Source organism: Panthera leo, chromosome D3 (assembly GCF_018350215.1).
Source record: "Panthera leo isolate Ple1 chromosome D3, P.leo_Ple1_pat1.1, whole genome shotgun sequence".
Lineage (NCBI taxonomy): Eukaryota > Metazoa > Chordata > Mammalia > Carnivora > Felidae > Panthera > Panthera leo.
In genome coordinates this window covers 60,753,096-60,771,479 of record NC_056690.1, presented here as the reverse complement: position 1 = coordinate 60,771,479, position 18,384 = coordinate 60,753,096, and the positions used below count along the sequence as shown (strand labels likewise).

The 18,384-nt window shown below is 37.6% G+C and overlaps 1 protein-coding gene across 1 annotated transcript in view; it reads left to right on the top strand.

Moving 5' to 3' along the window:
• Nucleotides 1-16,639, top strand: part of LOC122203135 — a 723,308-nt gene extending 706,669 nt beyond the window's left edge. The window contains exon 7 of the mRNA XM_042909703.1: nt 16,521-16,639. Within this exon, the coding sequence (XP_042765637.1) occupies nt 16,521-16,639 (119 nt within the window). The remainder of the gene's footprint in view (nt 1-16,520) is intronic.
• Nucleotides 16,640-18,384: the final 1,745 nt, after the last annotated feature.

The following is an 18,384-nucleotide window of genomic DNA, read 5'->3' as shown; positions in this document are numbered from 1 at the left end:
AATAGAGTTATCAGCTTACTAAATGACAGAAATATCATGTGTTATGTCATTCCAGGAAATAAAACAATAGTTTCACTTGGTTTGGCCAGGTAAGGCTTCCTGCAAAAGGTGCATTTGGGTGGGGACTTTAATATGGTGGAATTTGAATATCTGGATATGAGTAGAGAGATTTCTGGGCAAGAAACCATTGGGAAAATAAATAATTCTGGACATAAGAATATGCAAGGAAGTGAGGGAAATTATGAAGAGTGTCTTGTCTCAAGTTGAGTGCATATTGGTGATAAGAATACAAATGGGGACCGTTTCCAAGATAACTGAGCTCCAGACAAATATTTTTTGATTTTCTCCAAAATTCCAAGAGTACTTGTTCAAGGTTTTTGAGCCTGTATAATGAAATACATAATGAAAGGAAAGGGGTGGTTTAGGATTATTCCTCAGGTAAGCCAGGTCCATCAGAGGTAAATGAGATTACTGCAGAATTGACAGAGGAGATGAACACATGGATTTTACTTGGAGTGGGATGGATTTGAAGGAACTTAGAAAGGATTAATTCACTGAGCTTGTAGAATTAAGACATTATGTACAATTTAGACCCAGGATTTTATTCATTATCCTTTCTCTCCCTTCCTTCCTTCCTTCTTTCCTACCTTCTTAATTTTGATTCTTAATTTTAAAGGATATGTTTTGACATAACTATGGAGAAGCTATCTATATGCACCCAGTGCATGTGGCTGAAACTCACCCTCCCACCCAATATGAAAGGATGCTGGTGTGATCCGGCAGCAGAGAGGCAGAATGGAAAGGACAGACAACCCTGGGTCAGAGACACTTCTTCAGAAGCGCTGCCTCCACTACTGTGGTATTGTGACTTTATACAAGACAGTTGATAGTCCTCTGTCTTTCTAATTCTCATCATTTTATATAGTCATTGTATCTAATCCTCATGTCAACCCTTCATAGTTCTCTCATCCTCAGAGTAACCCTTCACAATCATCCTCATGTGATGACTGTGTATGATCATCACAATCCAACTTCACATTCTCAAACCCAGGCTTACACAGAATTATTCAACTGCATTGACTACTTACCATTTTGAAATCTTTTTTTAATTTTAATTTCTACATGACACACTCATGACTTTTATCTTAACTCAATGGCCACATAATTTCAGTGTACTTAGATGGCTTTTCCCACTCTGGTTGCAAACACTAAATGGTAGATGGTATGCAGTTTAAGGCCTAAGGTCTCTTTTTTGTTGTCTATACTTTTCCCCTAAGTATTTGTAACCAGTTCCATTTGTATGCTTACAATTTCCAAATGTATATCTCTATTTTTCACATTTATTCAGGACATAGGATGCCTCCAGGACATGCCTTTTTATCCTGGGTTAAGTTGAACTCTTGACTCACTCTCTAAATTCTGCTTCCAAGAGTCTCTTTGGGAGACTACCATCTACTCACCAACTCCAGCCAACAAACGGAAGGAAAATTTTACTTCCTTTCTTTCCCTTACCTCTTACAGCCAATCAGTCAACAAGTAGACACAAAAGTAAGACACTTCCTTAATCTACCTTATTTCTTCTATTTCCATTGCTATCATCCTGATTTTATCCACCATCATTTCTTATCTGGATAACTCCAGTGGACTTTAATTGGCTTCTTTGCTTCTTCTTTACCATTCTCCATTCTTCACCCTATATCTAGAATAGTTGCAGAGAATGTAAAGTAGTTCTCTGCTTAAATTCCATAATGGCCTCACTTAACGCTGAGAGTAAAATCTGATTCCTTACCCTGGATTTCATGACATGATTTACTCTCTTACTTCCCTCAACTCACTGTGTTTAAGATACAAAGGCCTTCTTTCCATTTCTTTGACATACCAATCTCTCTTCTCTCTCAAGGCCTTTGAAATAACCCCTTCCTCTGCCTGGAATGTTCTTCCAATAGATCTTCAATGAGTGGTTTCTCCACTTACCTATAGCCTCATCAGAGGCAGAAAAACCTTCCATTACTGCACAATTTAAAATTGCTGCTAATTAATAGCTAATTAACAGCTATTGACTTGCTACTCAATGCATGGGGCAAAGACCAGCAGCCCTGGCATTACCTGGAAGCTTGTTAGAAATTCAGAGTCTCAGGGCACCTGGGTGCCTCACTTAGCTAAGCATCCCACTCTTGATCTCAGCTCAGGTCATGATCTCACAGTTTGTGAGACTGAGCTCCACATCGAGCTCTGCACTGACAATTTGTAGAGCCTGCTTGAGATTCTCTCTCTCTGTTGCCCCCCGCCCCCACTCTGCTTGTGTGCATTCTCTCTCTCTCTCCCTCCCCTCTCTCTCTCTCTCTGTCTCTCTCAAAATAAATAAATAAACTTTAAAAAAGGGGGATGTTTCAAAAAAGAAAGGAAGGAAGAGAGACAGAACAAAAGAAAGAAAGAGAAAGAAAATACAGAGTCTTGAGCTCTACCCAAGACTACTAAATCAGTGCATTGTAAGAAGATCCCTGGTTGATTTGAATGCACATTGTTTGAGATCCACTAACCTAGCACATCACTCTCTTTTAATTTTTTTCTTTAGCACTTACATTTCCTGATTTTCTCTTGTGTATGAATGTTTATTTGTATGAGCGGTACTCCTCATTAGCTATACTAAAAATAAACTCCATGAGAGAACATGGGCCTTGTCGGCACTGTTCACCTCAAACATGTCCCAAAACAAGAGCAGTGACTGATACTCATATGGCATGTTGAATGAATAAATGAAGTATCCACATTTGCCTGAGGCCATACTCATAAGGAGGGCAAAACTTGAGACCCAAACTCTTCCAACCACTTCTAGACTCGCAGTTCATGAAATAAATTATGCAGATCTTTGTCTCTTTGGGAAGGTTGAGGGAAGTTCACAGTCCAAGGGGTCATCTGCTTTCAAACTACATTGAGATTGAAGGGAATATCAGGCCCCTTTCAGCACCCTTGTTTTAGAACAGTGGCAACATTAGGGTTTCTGAGCACTGTCCCCAAAGTTCCCCTGAGTAAGTCTGGCCTTTCAGGGGCCACAGCTGAAGCTGAATTCACCCCACTGAGCTGTTTACATGTAAAGAGTGAATGACAGCATGAGAATCAACAGGCTTGAATGAGGGCTACAGGTTGTGAGGTACCCAGGAGAGAGGTAAGGACCAGATAGAAGAGAATGTCTGGGAAACTGAGTGGTAGGAAGAATCAATTCCCCGAAGAGATATGTCGTTTTATGGGTGAGAGAGAAGGCCCAGTGTATCTTTATTTCCTCATAATCATTTTATTTCTATACCATCATATCACATTTTAGCTTATCAACCCATTCATGACAATAAGATCATCTAAAGGGTTAACATGGAACACATGATATATTTTTATTTTCCCAAACAATGACTTTAATTCTGCAGCCAGTGCTAAAATGTACATATTTTCATTTTCTCCATTTCTTGTTTTCTCTTGCACCATTACCTCCCCTAGTTTTTCACATGGAACTCTTCATTTCCATACAACCTATATCTTTACAACAGGAAAGAGCTAAGTAGCACTGTTTACAGAGTTAAAGTCAGAATTTTGAAATCTAACTCAGATATTCTGGAGGTCTTCTTTTTAATAACATAAGCAAAGTTATTCTGAGGTATAAATAAGCATAGTACAACAAATGTGAAAGATGAGTTCTGAAGTGGAAAAGATAAAAACAGATTGTCATAATTTGGAGAAAAAGAAAGGTAGGAAGGAAGGGAGGGATGGAGGGAGGGAATAAAGGAGAGAAAAAAGTTATGACAGCCAAAAAACAAAGTGACATTTATCTCCAGTCCTTGCTCTGACTCACCATTAGCAGTCCTGCTATTCTATCCTAGCCAGTATCTTGTTTCAAATTTTCAGAGGCCAGCAGGCTCCATCTTAGTTAGAGTTATTGAGAGATTCGATCATGGCCATCGAAATCTTCCAGAGTGAAAAACATATGTCCTTTTGAATATGTCTACATCCTCATAATATATTTAATCTCTTTATATTAGTATTATAAAAATATATAAAATGGCTTCTCTAATGAGTTAAAGCTGTTTTTATTTATTTATTTATTTTAGAGAGAGCGAGTGCACACGCATGTGCATGTGTGAGCAGGGAAGAGGGACAGAGGGAGAGAAAGAGAATCTGAAGCAGGCATCACCCTTAGCACGGAGCCTGACACATGGCTCGATCAGAATCATGAAATCGAGAGTCACTCAACTGACAGAGCCACCCACATGACCCATTAAAGCCATTTTTAAGAAAACTAAAATATTAAAACAAACACAGATAAAAAACTAAACAGATAGACACACACATGCAAATCAGCCCATTTTTAAAAAAAAAATATGATTCCACACGGTGTTTATGCTTTGATGTCCTTACAACAAATTATTTTTTTCTTACAACAAATTTAGTTAACTTCACACCTTCAGTGTTCTTTTTCCAGAAGTTTAACTCCTATGGTCATATGGAATGATCACCACACATACTTTTGGTCTGGGTTGATATACCTATTTGAAAAACAACCAACGCAAACATCTGCAGGTGAGTTGGATTCACACATACGTGCACTCACACATAGGCGCCATGGACACATGCTACAAGCAACTTAGTAGAGCAACATTAAACTCAACTGAATACTTTTCAAAACTATTCATTATGTTCCTGCAACATGTTTCACTTCGTATAGACCCTGGAAAGGGAAAGCAGCAATGGGAACAAAAAGGAAAAAAAAAAAAAACAATGAATAGCAAATCTGGCATTTTCCAACTCAAGAAGCCACAGTTGATTTGAGAAGTGGCAGAACGTATAAGCTGCTTCCAATTTTATTTGAGCGAAATCTTCCATCCCAGCTTTTGTATATGCCTGGCCTCACACATCACAGTTACACACCAAAGCCCGCAGGAACCAGGGTTTTAGATCAGTGTCAGAACATTTATATTTTTAAAAAATACCCTGAAAATGCCAGCTCTACCCCAGCTAGGATTTCTTCCCCCGTGTCCTGCAGTTAGACTTGTCAACATCAGTAATATACATGATGTTTGAACTTCTTCCAAGTGACTTACCCACACACTCACTCTCCTGAAAAAAATTCAGTGTCTGCCCACCTGCTGTTCAAGTGTAGAGAAGAGATGAAAGATTCTTTTCCCCTGAAATTAAAAAGAACTGAACACAAACAATTCCAACTGAATATGTCAGTTTGTGCCAAGACCTCTTCCGCCCTATCCTGTCCACTGACCTGCTATAGTAAGTCAGTTCCTTGTGACATCCTCTTTAACACAATCAGATGCATTGAAAATTTTTAAACATGCTTGCATTGATCTGATAGGCTGCAATTATTGTGATAGAGCACCTAAAATAGATTTTTTCACCTAACGCTTTTTTAAATGGTGATAAACATAATTGTAACAGCTTCCGTAGGATAAATTGAAGAACCCAGTCTCAAAGGAACTAATGCACAAATGCTACTGCTTTCCTCATTTAAAAAAAATAGGACACTTTCATGTATGGTTCTTCTGAGAAATCTTGTGTAAGCCTTTGACCACACTAAATTTATTCATTCTTTCATTCATTTCAATTTTCTTTATTCATCCACTCATTCATTCATTCACTCATTTTTTTTTTTTTTTACTGATACTTCAGGGATATCATGTGATAAAGGTAAAGAGAATTTTAAAAATGCATCAATCCGGTTTCTGTATTAAAAAAATTTCTGTTTTTTTTTTTTTTTGGAGGATGGATTAAATGTACACCTAGAATAGGTAAAATGACAACGTGTTACCTAACAATGCAGGATTTAGGCACAGAGAAAACATATGGTAGTGTTAAGTATGAAAATAAGGTCTAAGAATTTAGTTAAGAGACATTATATAGGCAAAATGTTCAGGAAGATAGGAAGCTTCGACTGGACATTTTATAAATAGGTAGGATTTAAATAGTTGGAAAGGAGTGAAAAAGACATTTTCCATATGGAGGGACAACATAAGCAATTTCAGAAAGTTGGTCATGCATGTACCATGTGGGACAGGGAAGGAAACTAGTGTAATGATGACATTCCTATGATGACATTCCTATGTTAGTTTAAATAATTTATTTGTGGGGTGCCTGGGTGGCTCAGTTAGTTAAGCGTCCAACTCTTGATTTCAGCTCAGGTCATGATCTCATGGTGATGTGATCGAGCCCTGGTTTGGACTCTGTACTGGGTAGAAGCCTATTTAAGATTCTCTCTCCCTCTTCCTGTACCCCTCCCCTGCTAGCTCACATGCACTCTATCTCAAAAAACAAACAAATAATTTATTTGCTATACAGATCTTTTTCTATCTCCTCAAGTGTTTCAAAGGCATTTTAGTTATACTGGAAGTGTTAGTTTATTATAAGAAACTCATTTATGTTAGCTCAAGGAATAGTAGGGTGGGGAAGTAAAGGAAAGGGGTGTATATAATTTACTGTCCTGGAACTCCAGGAGAAAAGATAGAGGTCATAGCATTTCTAGTAGTCATAAGGGAAAGAATTTGTGGTAGATTTTCTTCTAGTTTTCCATTTGGCTATTCTAACTATCTTAGCTTCTTTCCGTACGTCTTGTCTTCTTACTTTTCCCTCTGTTTCTTGCTTCTTTACCTTGACCTCTTAATTTTTATCCTCTCTTTTTCTGTGCCTCTTGAGTTATAGATTCTACTTCCTTTGTCTTTGGATTAGTCTTTCTTTTAAGTTTATTTATTTATTTTGAGAGTGAGAGAGAGAGAGTGGGGGAGGGACAGAGAGAGAGAGAGAGAATCCCAAGGAATCTCTGCACTGTCAGCGCAGAGCCCAGCACAGGGCTCGAATTCACAAACCACGAGATCATAAACTAAGCCCAAACCAAGAGTCAGATGTTTAACCGACTGAGCCACCCAGGCACCATGAGGCTTACTCTTTTTTTTAATTTTTAAACGTTTTCCAATTTTTGAGAGAGAAAGAGAGAGAGAGACGAGTGAGGCAGGAGCAGAGAGAGAGAGGGAGACGTAGAATCCAAAGCAGGCTCCAGGCTGTAAGCTGTCAGGACAGAGTCTGACACAGGGCTCAAACCCATGAACCATAAGATCATGACCTAAGCTGAAGTTGGATGCTTAAGCAGTTGAGCCACCAGGGTGCCCCCCATGTGGCTCATTCTTAATATAAGTTCATTCACAGTCCCTCATTCTGTGTTTTTCCATTCTATTTCCTGAAAGCAAGAATCTGGTTGCCCAGGTCATTCACCATTGGGCAGATAGTTCAAATCAGGTTACTCATATATTGTCAAATAGCCTTTGAGTCCAGGGCACTTCCCATCCAAAAAGTTATATTCAGCGAGTGCTCCAAAACATGGCTGTCTGGGCCTTCTCCCTCAAAGAGACCTGTGGACAGAAGAAGCTGTGGTAATGGAGGTCACCAGGATTGACCCATGTAATGGAAAAGGAGATAGGGACCATATTTACTTTGTAATCTCTTCCAAAAGAGATGGCTCATTCACATAGTAATGAATTTATTGTCTATTATGCTACAGATAGTGATGAAACCTTTATTTTCAATTGGTTACTTAATCTCCAGTACAATTTTCAAAGTAGTTAATATTATTATTACCATTTTAGAGGTGAGGAAACTAAAATCAAAAACATTAAGCAATTTATCATAAATCAGATAACTAAGAACTCATGTAACTTGGGTTTTAATACATGTTTATTAAAATTGAAAGAGGATTTGGTTCTTCCATCCCTAACTTCCATACTCCTTCATTATACAACTCTGATAATTTCAGAGAGAATTTAATCCTGTACTTGGTGACTTCAAACTGGTGTAATCAGTCATTTGATGAACCAAATAATTGCTTTTGCTCTCTCATTTACTTTAATTATGGGAAACATTGGGTAACACTAGTTCATATTTGTCAAATGTGAAACTAGAAAAAAAATTTTTAGACCTATTTTAATTTTAAAGTACTCCTTTTGAATTATCTATTTTTTCTAAAGTAGACTTCCCTTGGGGTACCCGGGTGGCTCAGTTGATTGGGCTTCCGACTTTGGCTCAGGTCATGATCTCACAGCCCATGGTTTGGAGCCTCAAGTCTTGCTCTTTGCTGACAGCTCAGAGCATGAAGCCTGCTTTGGGTTCTGTGTCTCCCTATCTCTCTGCCCCTACCCCACTTGTATTCTCTCTGTCTCTCTCTCTGTCTCTCAAAAATAAATACACTTAAAAAAATAAAGTAGACTGCCCTTATGTTCTACATGTATGTAACTGATGATATTGCTTAATTAAATTGTCCATTCTTCTTGATTGCAGAGATTGTTTATTTTTAATGACTTTTTGTACTGAAAGTCACAATACTTCTAAGAAAAAGATTTGAGTCTGTTACCATTTAGCAATAGTAACCTTCTGCTTAAGGAATGTGGATATTCGTAAAACTGGATCTGTTATTTATATAACGCATTCATTCTGAAAATAAAACTTATTCAGTAAGTCATTGCAGCACAATCTGAGACAGGAATGCACAGAGTACTTCCTGAAGTACAACCCCTTCTTAGCTACTATAGAATGTCCAAACCAGTATTCATGGACTCTGGCCTCAAAGAATGTGAAAGATTTCGTATATGAAATGTACTCAAAATAAACAGGGCATAAAAATAAGGTGTAATGTAGGCAACAAAAAGGATAATATAGAAAATGCATAACACAGAAATTCAGAACATTAAATCAATGTGGGTTGGAAAAGTCAAGAAAAATGTGATAGGACTAGTGATGGAAAGTTTAAGGTTGAGAGTCAAGAAAGATACCTATGAACATATTAAGGCTTGTTTAACTTATATTCTGCTAAGAATCAAGCATACTTTAGAGTGAAAGACACTGAGTGAAGCTAAATAATTAGGATATGGATTTTACTTTATTTCAGACTTGGAAATCCCAAAATATATAACACTTTATAAAAATCATCCATCAAAAATTCTAATTATTCTATTCCTGCTTTCCTCCTTGCTTCTACAATAGAGATAAATTATTTGGTAGTTAATTTTTTCTCTATAGCAAATATCTAGTTATGTTAAGGAAATTAACATTGTCTGGAGACACCCATGTCAGGTTTTTCTTTTAAGGAATGATTTAGTCTGTGCCAAAAATGAAAGATCCCCCTGTCTTCTTCCATCCTCAAAACCTTGCTCACTTGGAACCCAAGAGGATGTGTATACCAAGTTTTGTTCTTTTCTTGCTTTAATTTTCTGTAGTGGTGAATGATTAGGAATGAAAGTCTATATTAGTCTTGCCTGATCAATTTTGTAAAACTGCTTAGGACAACATATTGTCATTTCCATTTTGGCCAGCAAAACAAAGTTGGAAGGAAAAAACCAGCAAGCCATTGGCAACGGAAAATGTTCTCTTTTCAAGGATGGAAAGACATCTGTTCAAATAGTTCCATTTTCCACTTTTGTGATATTTTAAGGATCTTATGGAACTCTGACCTTTATTATCTAACTTCTGGCTTTCAGGACTCTGAAAATTTAAGTCCTCTTTATTAATAATTTCAAGAATCACTCTATTACCCTATGAGAACAAATTAAATGCAAAAGATGTATTTTAGCTATAAAAGAGCTGGATATTCTGGAATTCACAGTGCTTGAGTATGCTATTTAAGAGGTCTGAATGTGAAGATGTTGCTCTGAAACCCAGAAGGCATCTGAACATTTATATTGCTTGGAATTCATTGGGATTCTTTGACCTAAGGATTTTTGTCTTTCAATAAATGCATTTGTTTGTTTTTCAGCCACTCTTTCTTCCAAGTTAGCCACTTTTTCATTCTATTATATCTTCTTGATGATTGCATTCATGTTAAATTTTTTTAATCTATCCTGCATGACTCTTGACTCTCATATTTATTATCATTTGTCTCTCTCTGAGCTACATTACAGATTTTAAAAAAAAAGGTCGCCTATTTTCCATGTTTCTTATTTTCCCTTTAGTAGTGTCTAATCTTCTATTAATGCATCTATAAAGTTTTTCTTTTCAAATATTTTATTTATTTTATTTCTCCAAGTTCCATTTACTCCAAATCTAGTTAATAATACATAATCTCTTGTTTCTTGTTCTTAGTTTTAAACATCCCATTTTTGTTTAAATATATTAAACATAGTTAATTTACATTTTGTGTTTGATAATTTTAATACCTAAAGTCTTCATGGGTCTGATTCTACTATTTGTTGTTTCTTCTATTTTTTTTAATTTCTTAAAATGTTTATTATTTATTTTAGAGAGATAGAGAGACAGAGTGCAAACATGGGAGGGGAACAGAGAGAAGGAGACACAGTATCTGAAGCAGGCTCCAGGCTCCAAGCTGTCAGCACAGAGCCTGATGCAAGGCTCGAACCTGTGAACCACAAAATCGTTCCCTGAGCTGAAGTTGGACGCTTAACTGTCTGAACCACCCAGGCGCCCCTTATTTCTTCTATTTTTAACTGATAAAGTGCTCTAAGATAGATAGATAGATAGATAGATAGATAGATAGATAGATAATGGATAGATATATTCATAGATACACAGATAGATACATAGATAGATAGAGGTGTTTTTTTCCACTATGAGCTTCTCATTTTCCTTGGAATAATGTCTGTGGGAATTTCTGAGCCCTTAGTGAAAGTAGCATTCTGCCACAGATGAATTACAATTAAATTACAATTATTTATAGTCATTGAAGGGGGAGTTTATGTAGATGGGGAAGGGGGAGGGCACTATCAAACAGCTCAGGAACATTTAAAGTTTAAGTTCTCTACTTCAGGCTGTTCAGACCACCACAGAAGAGAAGATAACCAACCTATAAGAAAGCTGGCTTATGATTATAAATTCAAGAGATATTTTTCTTTCTACAATGCCTAGGTCAAGACAGGCAAGTTTTTTTAAGTTCTCCTTTTGTGCAGTGGGTGGAACACTTTGGGTTCCTAACTTTATGGAGTGGTCCTTTATTAGACTCTCCACTTTGAATTAATCTATGCATCATCCCTTACTCCTGTGATTTAGGCTGAAATAGAATTAAAACAGGCTTTTGCACCCCATAACTGCCCTGGTTTCCAATTCTTATTTCATTTTTGCGGGAAAAGTGTTTAAAATTTTATGTGATATTTTAGAGTTCTTTTTTCCCTCTTCTTCTTAATTCAAGAGGATCATTGGCCTATCAGTCAGGCAAATGGGATTATGTTTGACCATCAACCTGATGCCTGATAATCTGACTTTCTGAATGTATAAGTAGAACTGAATGATTTGAAAAGTTGTCCTTCAGTTGGGCAGTTAGGAAGAGGTCCCTGTGTGCCAATGATAGAAGCTACCCACTGGTTAACTAGGGTAGTCCCAAAAATTTGAAACTTGTACTCGTAGAAAATGCCCCTTATCACCAGTCTTATTACTCCAGCATGAGGGCAATTTGTTCTTCCCTTTTTCTCGTATAATTTTCAAATTGCCTTGGTTGTGGTCTTTGCCTACATGACTTTCTCTGATATAAAAATTAACTCGATTTCATGTTTATAAAGGAAGTGAGAAGATCAGGGATATTGAGGCCATGATTTTTCTTCTGAGAATTTGAGTAGGAATACACCTTAGGAAACACTCTTCTTGAAAAAGAGGAGTGGAATACATTCATTTAGTGCTTTCTTCTCATCAAAGATACAATTTAAACTTTTCTATATTATTCAATATCCTCAACCTATATAAATTTATTTCCTACATTTTCTTCCCTCTTTGTTTGACTTTAAAAATTATTTATAGTTACCTGAACATGCTGGGATATTTCTTGGCTCTTTCTTTCTGCACATGCATTCTCCTCCTCCTCTTAAATATGTCAAACTCTTATGCTCTAATACCTATCTTAATTGCTCATCTGGTTATGGATCCTTCTTGAATCCTCTCTCTATCCTCTGCCCTGAGAAGTGTTCATCTCTTCCTTTAGGCTATCACTGTACCTTTTATGCAAGTCTATTAAAACAGCTATCAGCCATAATCAAACAATTTATGTATATTCTTCTCTCCCTTAATGACATCTGAGCTCCTTAAAGGTGAAAGCAGCAACTTTTTCATCTTTATATAGTCAATGCTAGAGAAAATTATAATTACTCAATAAATGATTGATTCATGAATGAATTAACACACCAGACACTGTCAGTACCTGCTTTCATGAGCTTAGGTATATATGATGGCCAAAATGAACACATATAAAACAATGATCAACCAAGGCAGTCAGAGATCCATGATGTATGATTCAGAAACCAGCTGTTACAGAAATTTGTATATTTACTCCAGGCTCAAGACCATCTTACTATATGTTTTCTCCTTTGATTAATCATGACATCAGCCTGGATGCTATGAGAACTGGAATATTGATATCTCAAATCCCTTCCACCTGCAACATCCTACTTATAGTGTGGCTTCACATATGTATAGAGGGATATATTATGCATTTAATTGACTTCATCTGATTTTCTCCAAAATTCCTGATGGATATTAGGTCAGATATAGCTATACTAATTTTGCAGACCATGACATTTTGTTCAAGAAAAGTCAGTGTGTCAAGATTAGTCTCTACAGTCAATTACTGTTTGTTGTTCAGATTACCGTCGTAGTGGAATAAGCAGGACTAGCCTACCAGTAATTGGAATCCTGGTCTGACCATCAGCCCACCATGGCCATATGAAGGTCATACACCCACAGCTGAATATTCAGCCCAATTATCTGAACAAGCTAAGATATTGAGCAGTTAAAGTGTCGTTTTATTAAAGCCTTCTTATGGAGGTTTGAACCACCACATTATCAAATGGGAATTCTAGCTGGGCATCTGAATCTCTGTTTTCTCTCTTTGTGCATTTCACTTGTGTCGTAGTGCTTGTTTCTTTGTTGTTTTCCTTTGATTTGCTTTGGTGTTTTTTTTTTTTTGTTTTTTTTTTTTTTTTTCCCATTTGCCTTGCTTTTCTAGAATTTTGGGGTAAATAAGAAAATGGCTGTTTTCTTATGTGTTTATGGGGTTAAAAAATTGAAGAAAGCCATCTTTACCATCATCTTCTGCCAATATTCTATCTAAGAATGAAAATTGAACAAATTTCTGGTCAGTGTTAAGAGTGAGGATGTGCTTCCGAAAGAAAGGCTCAGTTGCTCATTGAGCTGCTGGGCAGCAGCAGGGACTGTGAGGGTTGGGGAGCCTTGGTTGCTGAGAGCTATGGGGCGAGCAAACAGGCATTTGCGTGTGAGTTGCCTGGGTACTGGGAAGCATCTGAATGGATATGAGGTGATGTTCAACCCCATTGTGTTTATATGAATACACATTACCATTTCCCGCAAGGAAGCTGATAACAGCACCATGATGCTTTGCTATAAAATCCATTGAACATTTTCCTGCATGTTTTACTCTTTAAAATGGCTCAGGAATGGGCATGGGAAGTGCCATTGCCCCTCTGTAACATTCTCTTTCCCCAAATGAGAACCCATTGGAACACACTGTAGGGGTGTTTCAGTGCAAAACGCTTGGCATAGACAACTAGAGCAAATGAGGGATTTTCCTTTAAACGCAGCAGGTTTGGGGGTTGTGTGTGGTGGGGGTGGGGTGGCATTCATTGTTTTTCTCTTCTCTGTATTTCTATGTTAAAGCTTACAGGAGCAGATAAAGAGCAAGGGGATTTAATTATGCGTAAATGGAAGACAATGAAGAGTCCTTAGGAGTGTAATTAGCTGTGGATGTAGATGTGTGCATTCTTGTAGCTGCATTTTATTTGCATAGGAGTAAAAAAGTTCAGAAACACATAGGTTCGGAACATGTTAAAAGACCTTTTGGCCACAGAGGCACATTCAGAGGTTAGCACAGCATTCTGCAGATAGCACTTGTTCGCACTGAAATCATAAAATAAAAGTGAAAAACTGCCCCACTCAAAAACAAAAGCAATAATAATAGCAAACATTTATCCAATAAAAGAATTCCTTCTGTAGCAAGGTAACAATATTTAAATGTGCTCTAAAATCTTTTTTTTACAAAAAGAAGAGAAAGTAAAAGAAAACCTTAAACCTATGGCTAGAGTTCTGTTCGTAATTCAGTGTCTTCTGCCTCTAAGCAGTCTAGGCATGGAATCTAGAAACATGTTGATGCAATTGGAAAGTAAGATCATGTCACTGGGATATGAGAAGTGAAAAACTACTGTATTATGGTTGAAGTTCTGTATAACAAATACATTCCTCTCTGTATATATTTTATTAAAGAAATATCAGTACATATTATGCTTGCTTAAGGTGATGGATTCCTGCAGCCTGGAAATGTCTTCACTTTTCATAACCATTCTTGATAACCTGTCCTAATACTTAATAATAACCTTTCGCCTGTCAACAGATATGGCTCAGTCTCCATCACTTAAATCCTTCCTTTTTTCCTTCTGGTTCATTTCCTTCTGATCTGCTTTTGGTGAAACTGGAGGACAATTACGCTCTCTTTTGTAGTATAACTGATCGTGTGTGTGTGTGTGTGTGTGTGTGTGTGTGTGTGTGTGATGGTTCTTCCCAACTCAGGACAGACCCTGTGGCAAGGGGTCCTACCAGTCTTTGTCCAGAGTTGGGGAAATTCTCTTTCACTGTGAGAAAGGAGAAGCAAAGTTCAGTGACCTGTATCATTAAAGAATATTTAGGTGAAAGACTATCAAGTCATTTAGGTACTGAAAATGGCTCCTCAGCGGCAAGGAGGATCATTAAGGATACTAAGAGAAGATATTAACCAATCAGAGGTAAGAATCAATTAGATGAAATAGACAGGGAGAAAGAAAAGAATTAGATCAGGAACACCTTACCTGGGTAAGCAGGCCATACTGAGAAAAGTTAAAGGAGAATTGGAGTTAGCAACTGGGGAAACAGGGGTGAAAGGGCCACGGATAGGATGGGAGGAGCTGGGAAAATTGTATAAGACCATGCCTGAAGGTGGAAACAAATGACAAGGTCAGATGTTACCTGAGTTCTGTGCCAACTGGAAAACTTAAGTGACACTGAAGAAACCTCTCTTCCATTTGGTTTTTGGCTAATCACAAAGGACAATTTTGCCCTTGCATATTTTAAGATATGACCCATCACCACTGTGCCACACGACTCCTGTGAGACTCATGGATCACTCCCTTACCTACCTGCCTTTATGGGAACCCAGGTCCCTTTCTTTTCATTGAGATGTTCTTCATAAATGAATGTTCTCCCTATTCAGTAACCAAAATATAATCATCTCCTTCACTGTCTGGTGCATTTTGTCTTTCATGAAATAATATACATTTCTTCCAAAAGTGCCAGCTGAATCTACAAAGCTTTATTCCCCAGTGGCATTATCATCCAGGAAATGATAATGTCCAACTTTTAAAAAGCAAAAGAGAAAGGGGGTAAGAGTAACTTAGGACCACTAAAGTCTTCATCTTCTCTGATAGAAGTTTCTTCTGAGTCTAAGAGATTGAAGTGTCCCAGGGCCAGATGAGCTGTTTAGTTTGGATCCTCACTCACCCCCAAACTCCACAGGATGAATGTGAATAAGTAATGAGGGATGAGAGACAATTCTCAGCATGGGGGATGATACAGTCTAATATGGATTTCCTTTCTTCAGTCTTCCTATAGGCCCTCCAGAGTTAACTTTGGGATAATGATTGCCAGTCTAGAAAGTGGACTTAGCAACTGAAGCTCACTCTTTTCTGGAGATGAGGGCAAATGCAGTCACTTTTACACTCAACTGCTACTTTGAGTTCAATGCTGAGAGCAGGCCACCCCCCTGAGTTCTTAGCACCTCACCTTGGGGTGCAAATGCACTTCACTGTAGCCCCAGCTACAGAGACTCAATTAATCAGCTTTATTATATTCTGTGTTATATTACTAATTTACTGTATTAAATTATTTTTTAAATAGGCAATATATATGTACTCAAGACAAAATTGTATATATGTAAAACGATATACAGTTAAAATTAAGTTTCTCTTCCACCCCGGACTACTGGTCCTTATTCCACTCCCCAGAGGCAAATACAGTTACCAGGTGTATTGTATTAAGTGTTTTCGGCATTTACGTGATGTGTGTGTATGTGAGATAGAGAAATGTTATGTATGTACATTATATATATGCTATATATAGTTTAATATTTTTGTATTTGTATATTATATCTGTGATATATTTTGTGAGGAAACAGTATATATCAAACTATACTTTCTATTCTGTACTTTGCTTTTTCAATTTACTAATCAGTATGCATTAAAGATCCTTTCAGATCCATATATATAAATCTGCCCCATTATTTTTAATAGCTGCAAAAATCCATCAGATTATATGCCATAAAATATTTAAGCAGTCCCCAAATGATGGGCATATACGTTGTTTCTGATCTTTTCAAACGTAAAAAAAACAGCACCTGGAATTTTCTTGTTCACACATAGTTCTTGAGTGTTTGCCTGTATATCTGGAGGATAAATATCTTGTGAAGGAATTTAGAAGCCAAAGAGTAAATGCATTTGTATTTCTGACAGGTATTGTTCGACTGCCTTCTGGAGGTGTTGCACAAATTTTCACTCCTTCTGCACTGTTTCCTCACATCCAGAGTGACACACAGTGGAATCAGCTTTGTAGTCTGAGTATATACAAGTAATTAAAATGTTATTTCTCGGGGCGCCTGGGTGGCTTGGTTGGTTGGGCGGCCGACTTCGGCTCAGGTCATGATCTCGCGGTCCGTGAGTTCGAGCCCCGCGTCGGGCTCTGTGCTGACAGCTCAGAGCCTGGAGCCTGTTTCAGATTCTGTGTCTCCCTCTCTCTGACCCTCCCCCATTCATGCTCTGTCTCTCTCTGTCTCAAAAATAAATAAACGTTAAAAAAAAAAAATTTAAAAAAAAAATAAAAAAAAATAAAATAAAATAAAATGTTATTTCTCTGCGTACAAAATTTTTATTTCTCTTGTTTTCAATAATTAACTTTTCTAATGGCTATGTCACCTTGTCAAATAGACTGGTGATCTTCAATGCCAGAATATTCTTCTGTCTTCCTTCTCTCATTCCCTAGCACCTAGCACATAGCCCCATATATGGAATGTACCCAAAACAGTTTGATTCATTGATCCTATCCCAAGCATTGATTAGGTGTGCTAATCACTTGAGTCATTGTGCCATTCTTCTTTTTTTCTCCATTTACAAAGTGGCCTCATTAGGAATAAGAACAGAAAATGGCTCTCACTTCCTTGTCTGTGTTATTGATATTTCATGAGGAGTGTTTAGGTGGAGGGATAAATACAAACTCAGTCTCACATGTCAATAGAATGAAGGAGGATGTATGTAAATGAACCTTTTGACAGGAGGTAGGACTTAGAGTTTCTTTGCCTGGGAATTCTTCATTTGTGAAGCATGTTTTCCCCCAGGGAAGTAAAACAAGATTTGATTCAGTTTTTTTCCTAAATTAAATTAAATGAAATGGTCATATGATCCCCAAGGGGAGACATACTTCACATGCTGATGGGCTGATGGCTTACTCCAAAGCAAGTAACTTTTGAATAAATTGGAACTGTCTCTGATGAGACATGGGGAAGGAAATGAATTGATGTGCTGGTCTAATGAGCAATATTGTTAAAAACCCATCCCAAAGATCATGGTGTGTTCATGGCAGGTAGTTGAGTGTTATGTTCAGCTGAGAAGAATGTTAACTGCGGTGAACGTTGCTGGTGTTTGTTTGACTATTTCGTCATCATTTGCCTATACCCTCTGGGGGCTAAATAATAGGTTGGGAAGAAGAATTCCTTATTTTTGATCATAAATCTACTAAAATGACATTCCCCCCATTTCCGAGTCAACACTGGGTTTTAATTTAGAAAATCAATTAACGCAGGGAAACTAAAGAGACTCCGTGAAATAAAAGATGTCTTTTTTCCTTTCCTCCTTTTCCTGCTTCTGTTCTTGCAAGGACGTGCACCCCCACATTACCTGCCTTAATGTATGTCCTCCTTGTAAAGGTCAAGCAGTTAATGATTACTTTGGAGTCTTCCAGCACAATAGATAACATCTAAGGAGTGACAGGTGATGTCATCATGAGCATTCTCGAAGACCACTGACTGCAAACACCTTGACCTCAAGACCCCTGGCTCCAGGGCACACGGATTTATGGAGGATGCTTGAGCACTGGTCCTGAATGCCTGAGAGGACACGTACACCAGATCACTGTCCTCAATAAAAACTCCATGCCTCCAAGCTAAGATGCGACTCATGCTCCTTTTCCTTTCTGAGTCTCCCAGATACTCTGTCTGTATCTTCTCTATGTCTTCAATAAACTCTCTTCTAACTCCTCTAGACTTGCATTTGATTTTCATCCTTCAGGAAGCCAAGGACCCTCTTGGCCAGTCCTTGAGGGATC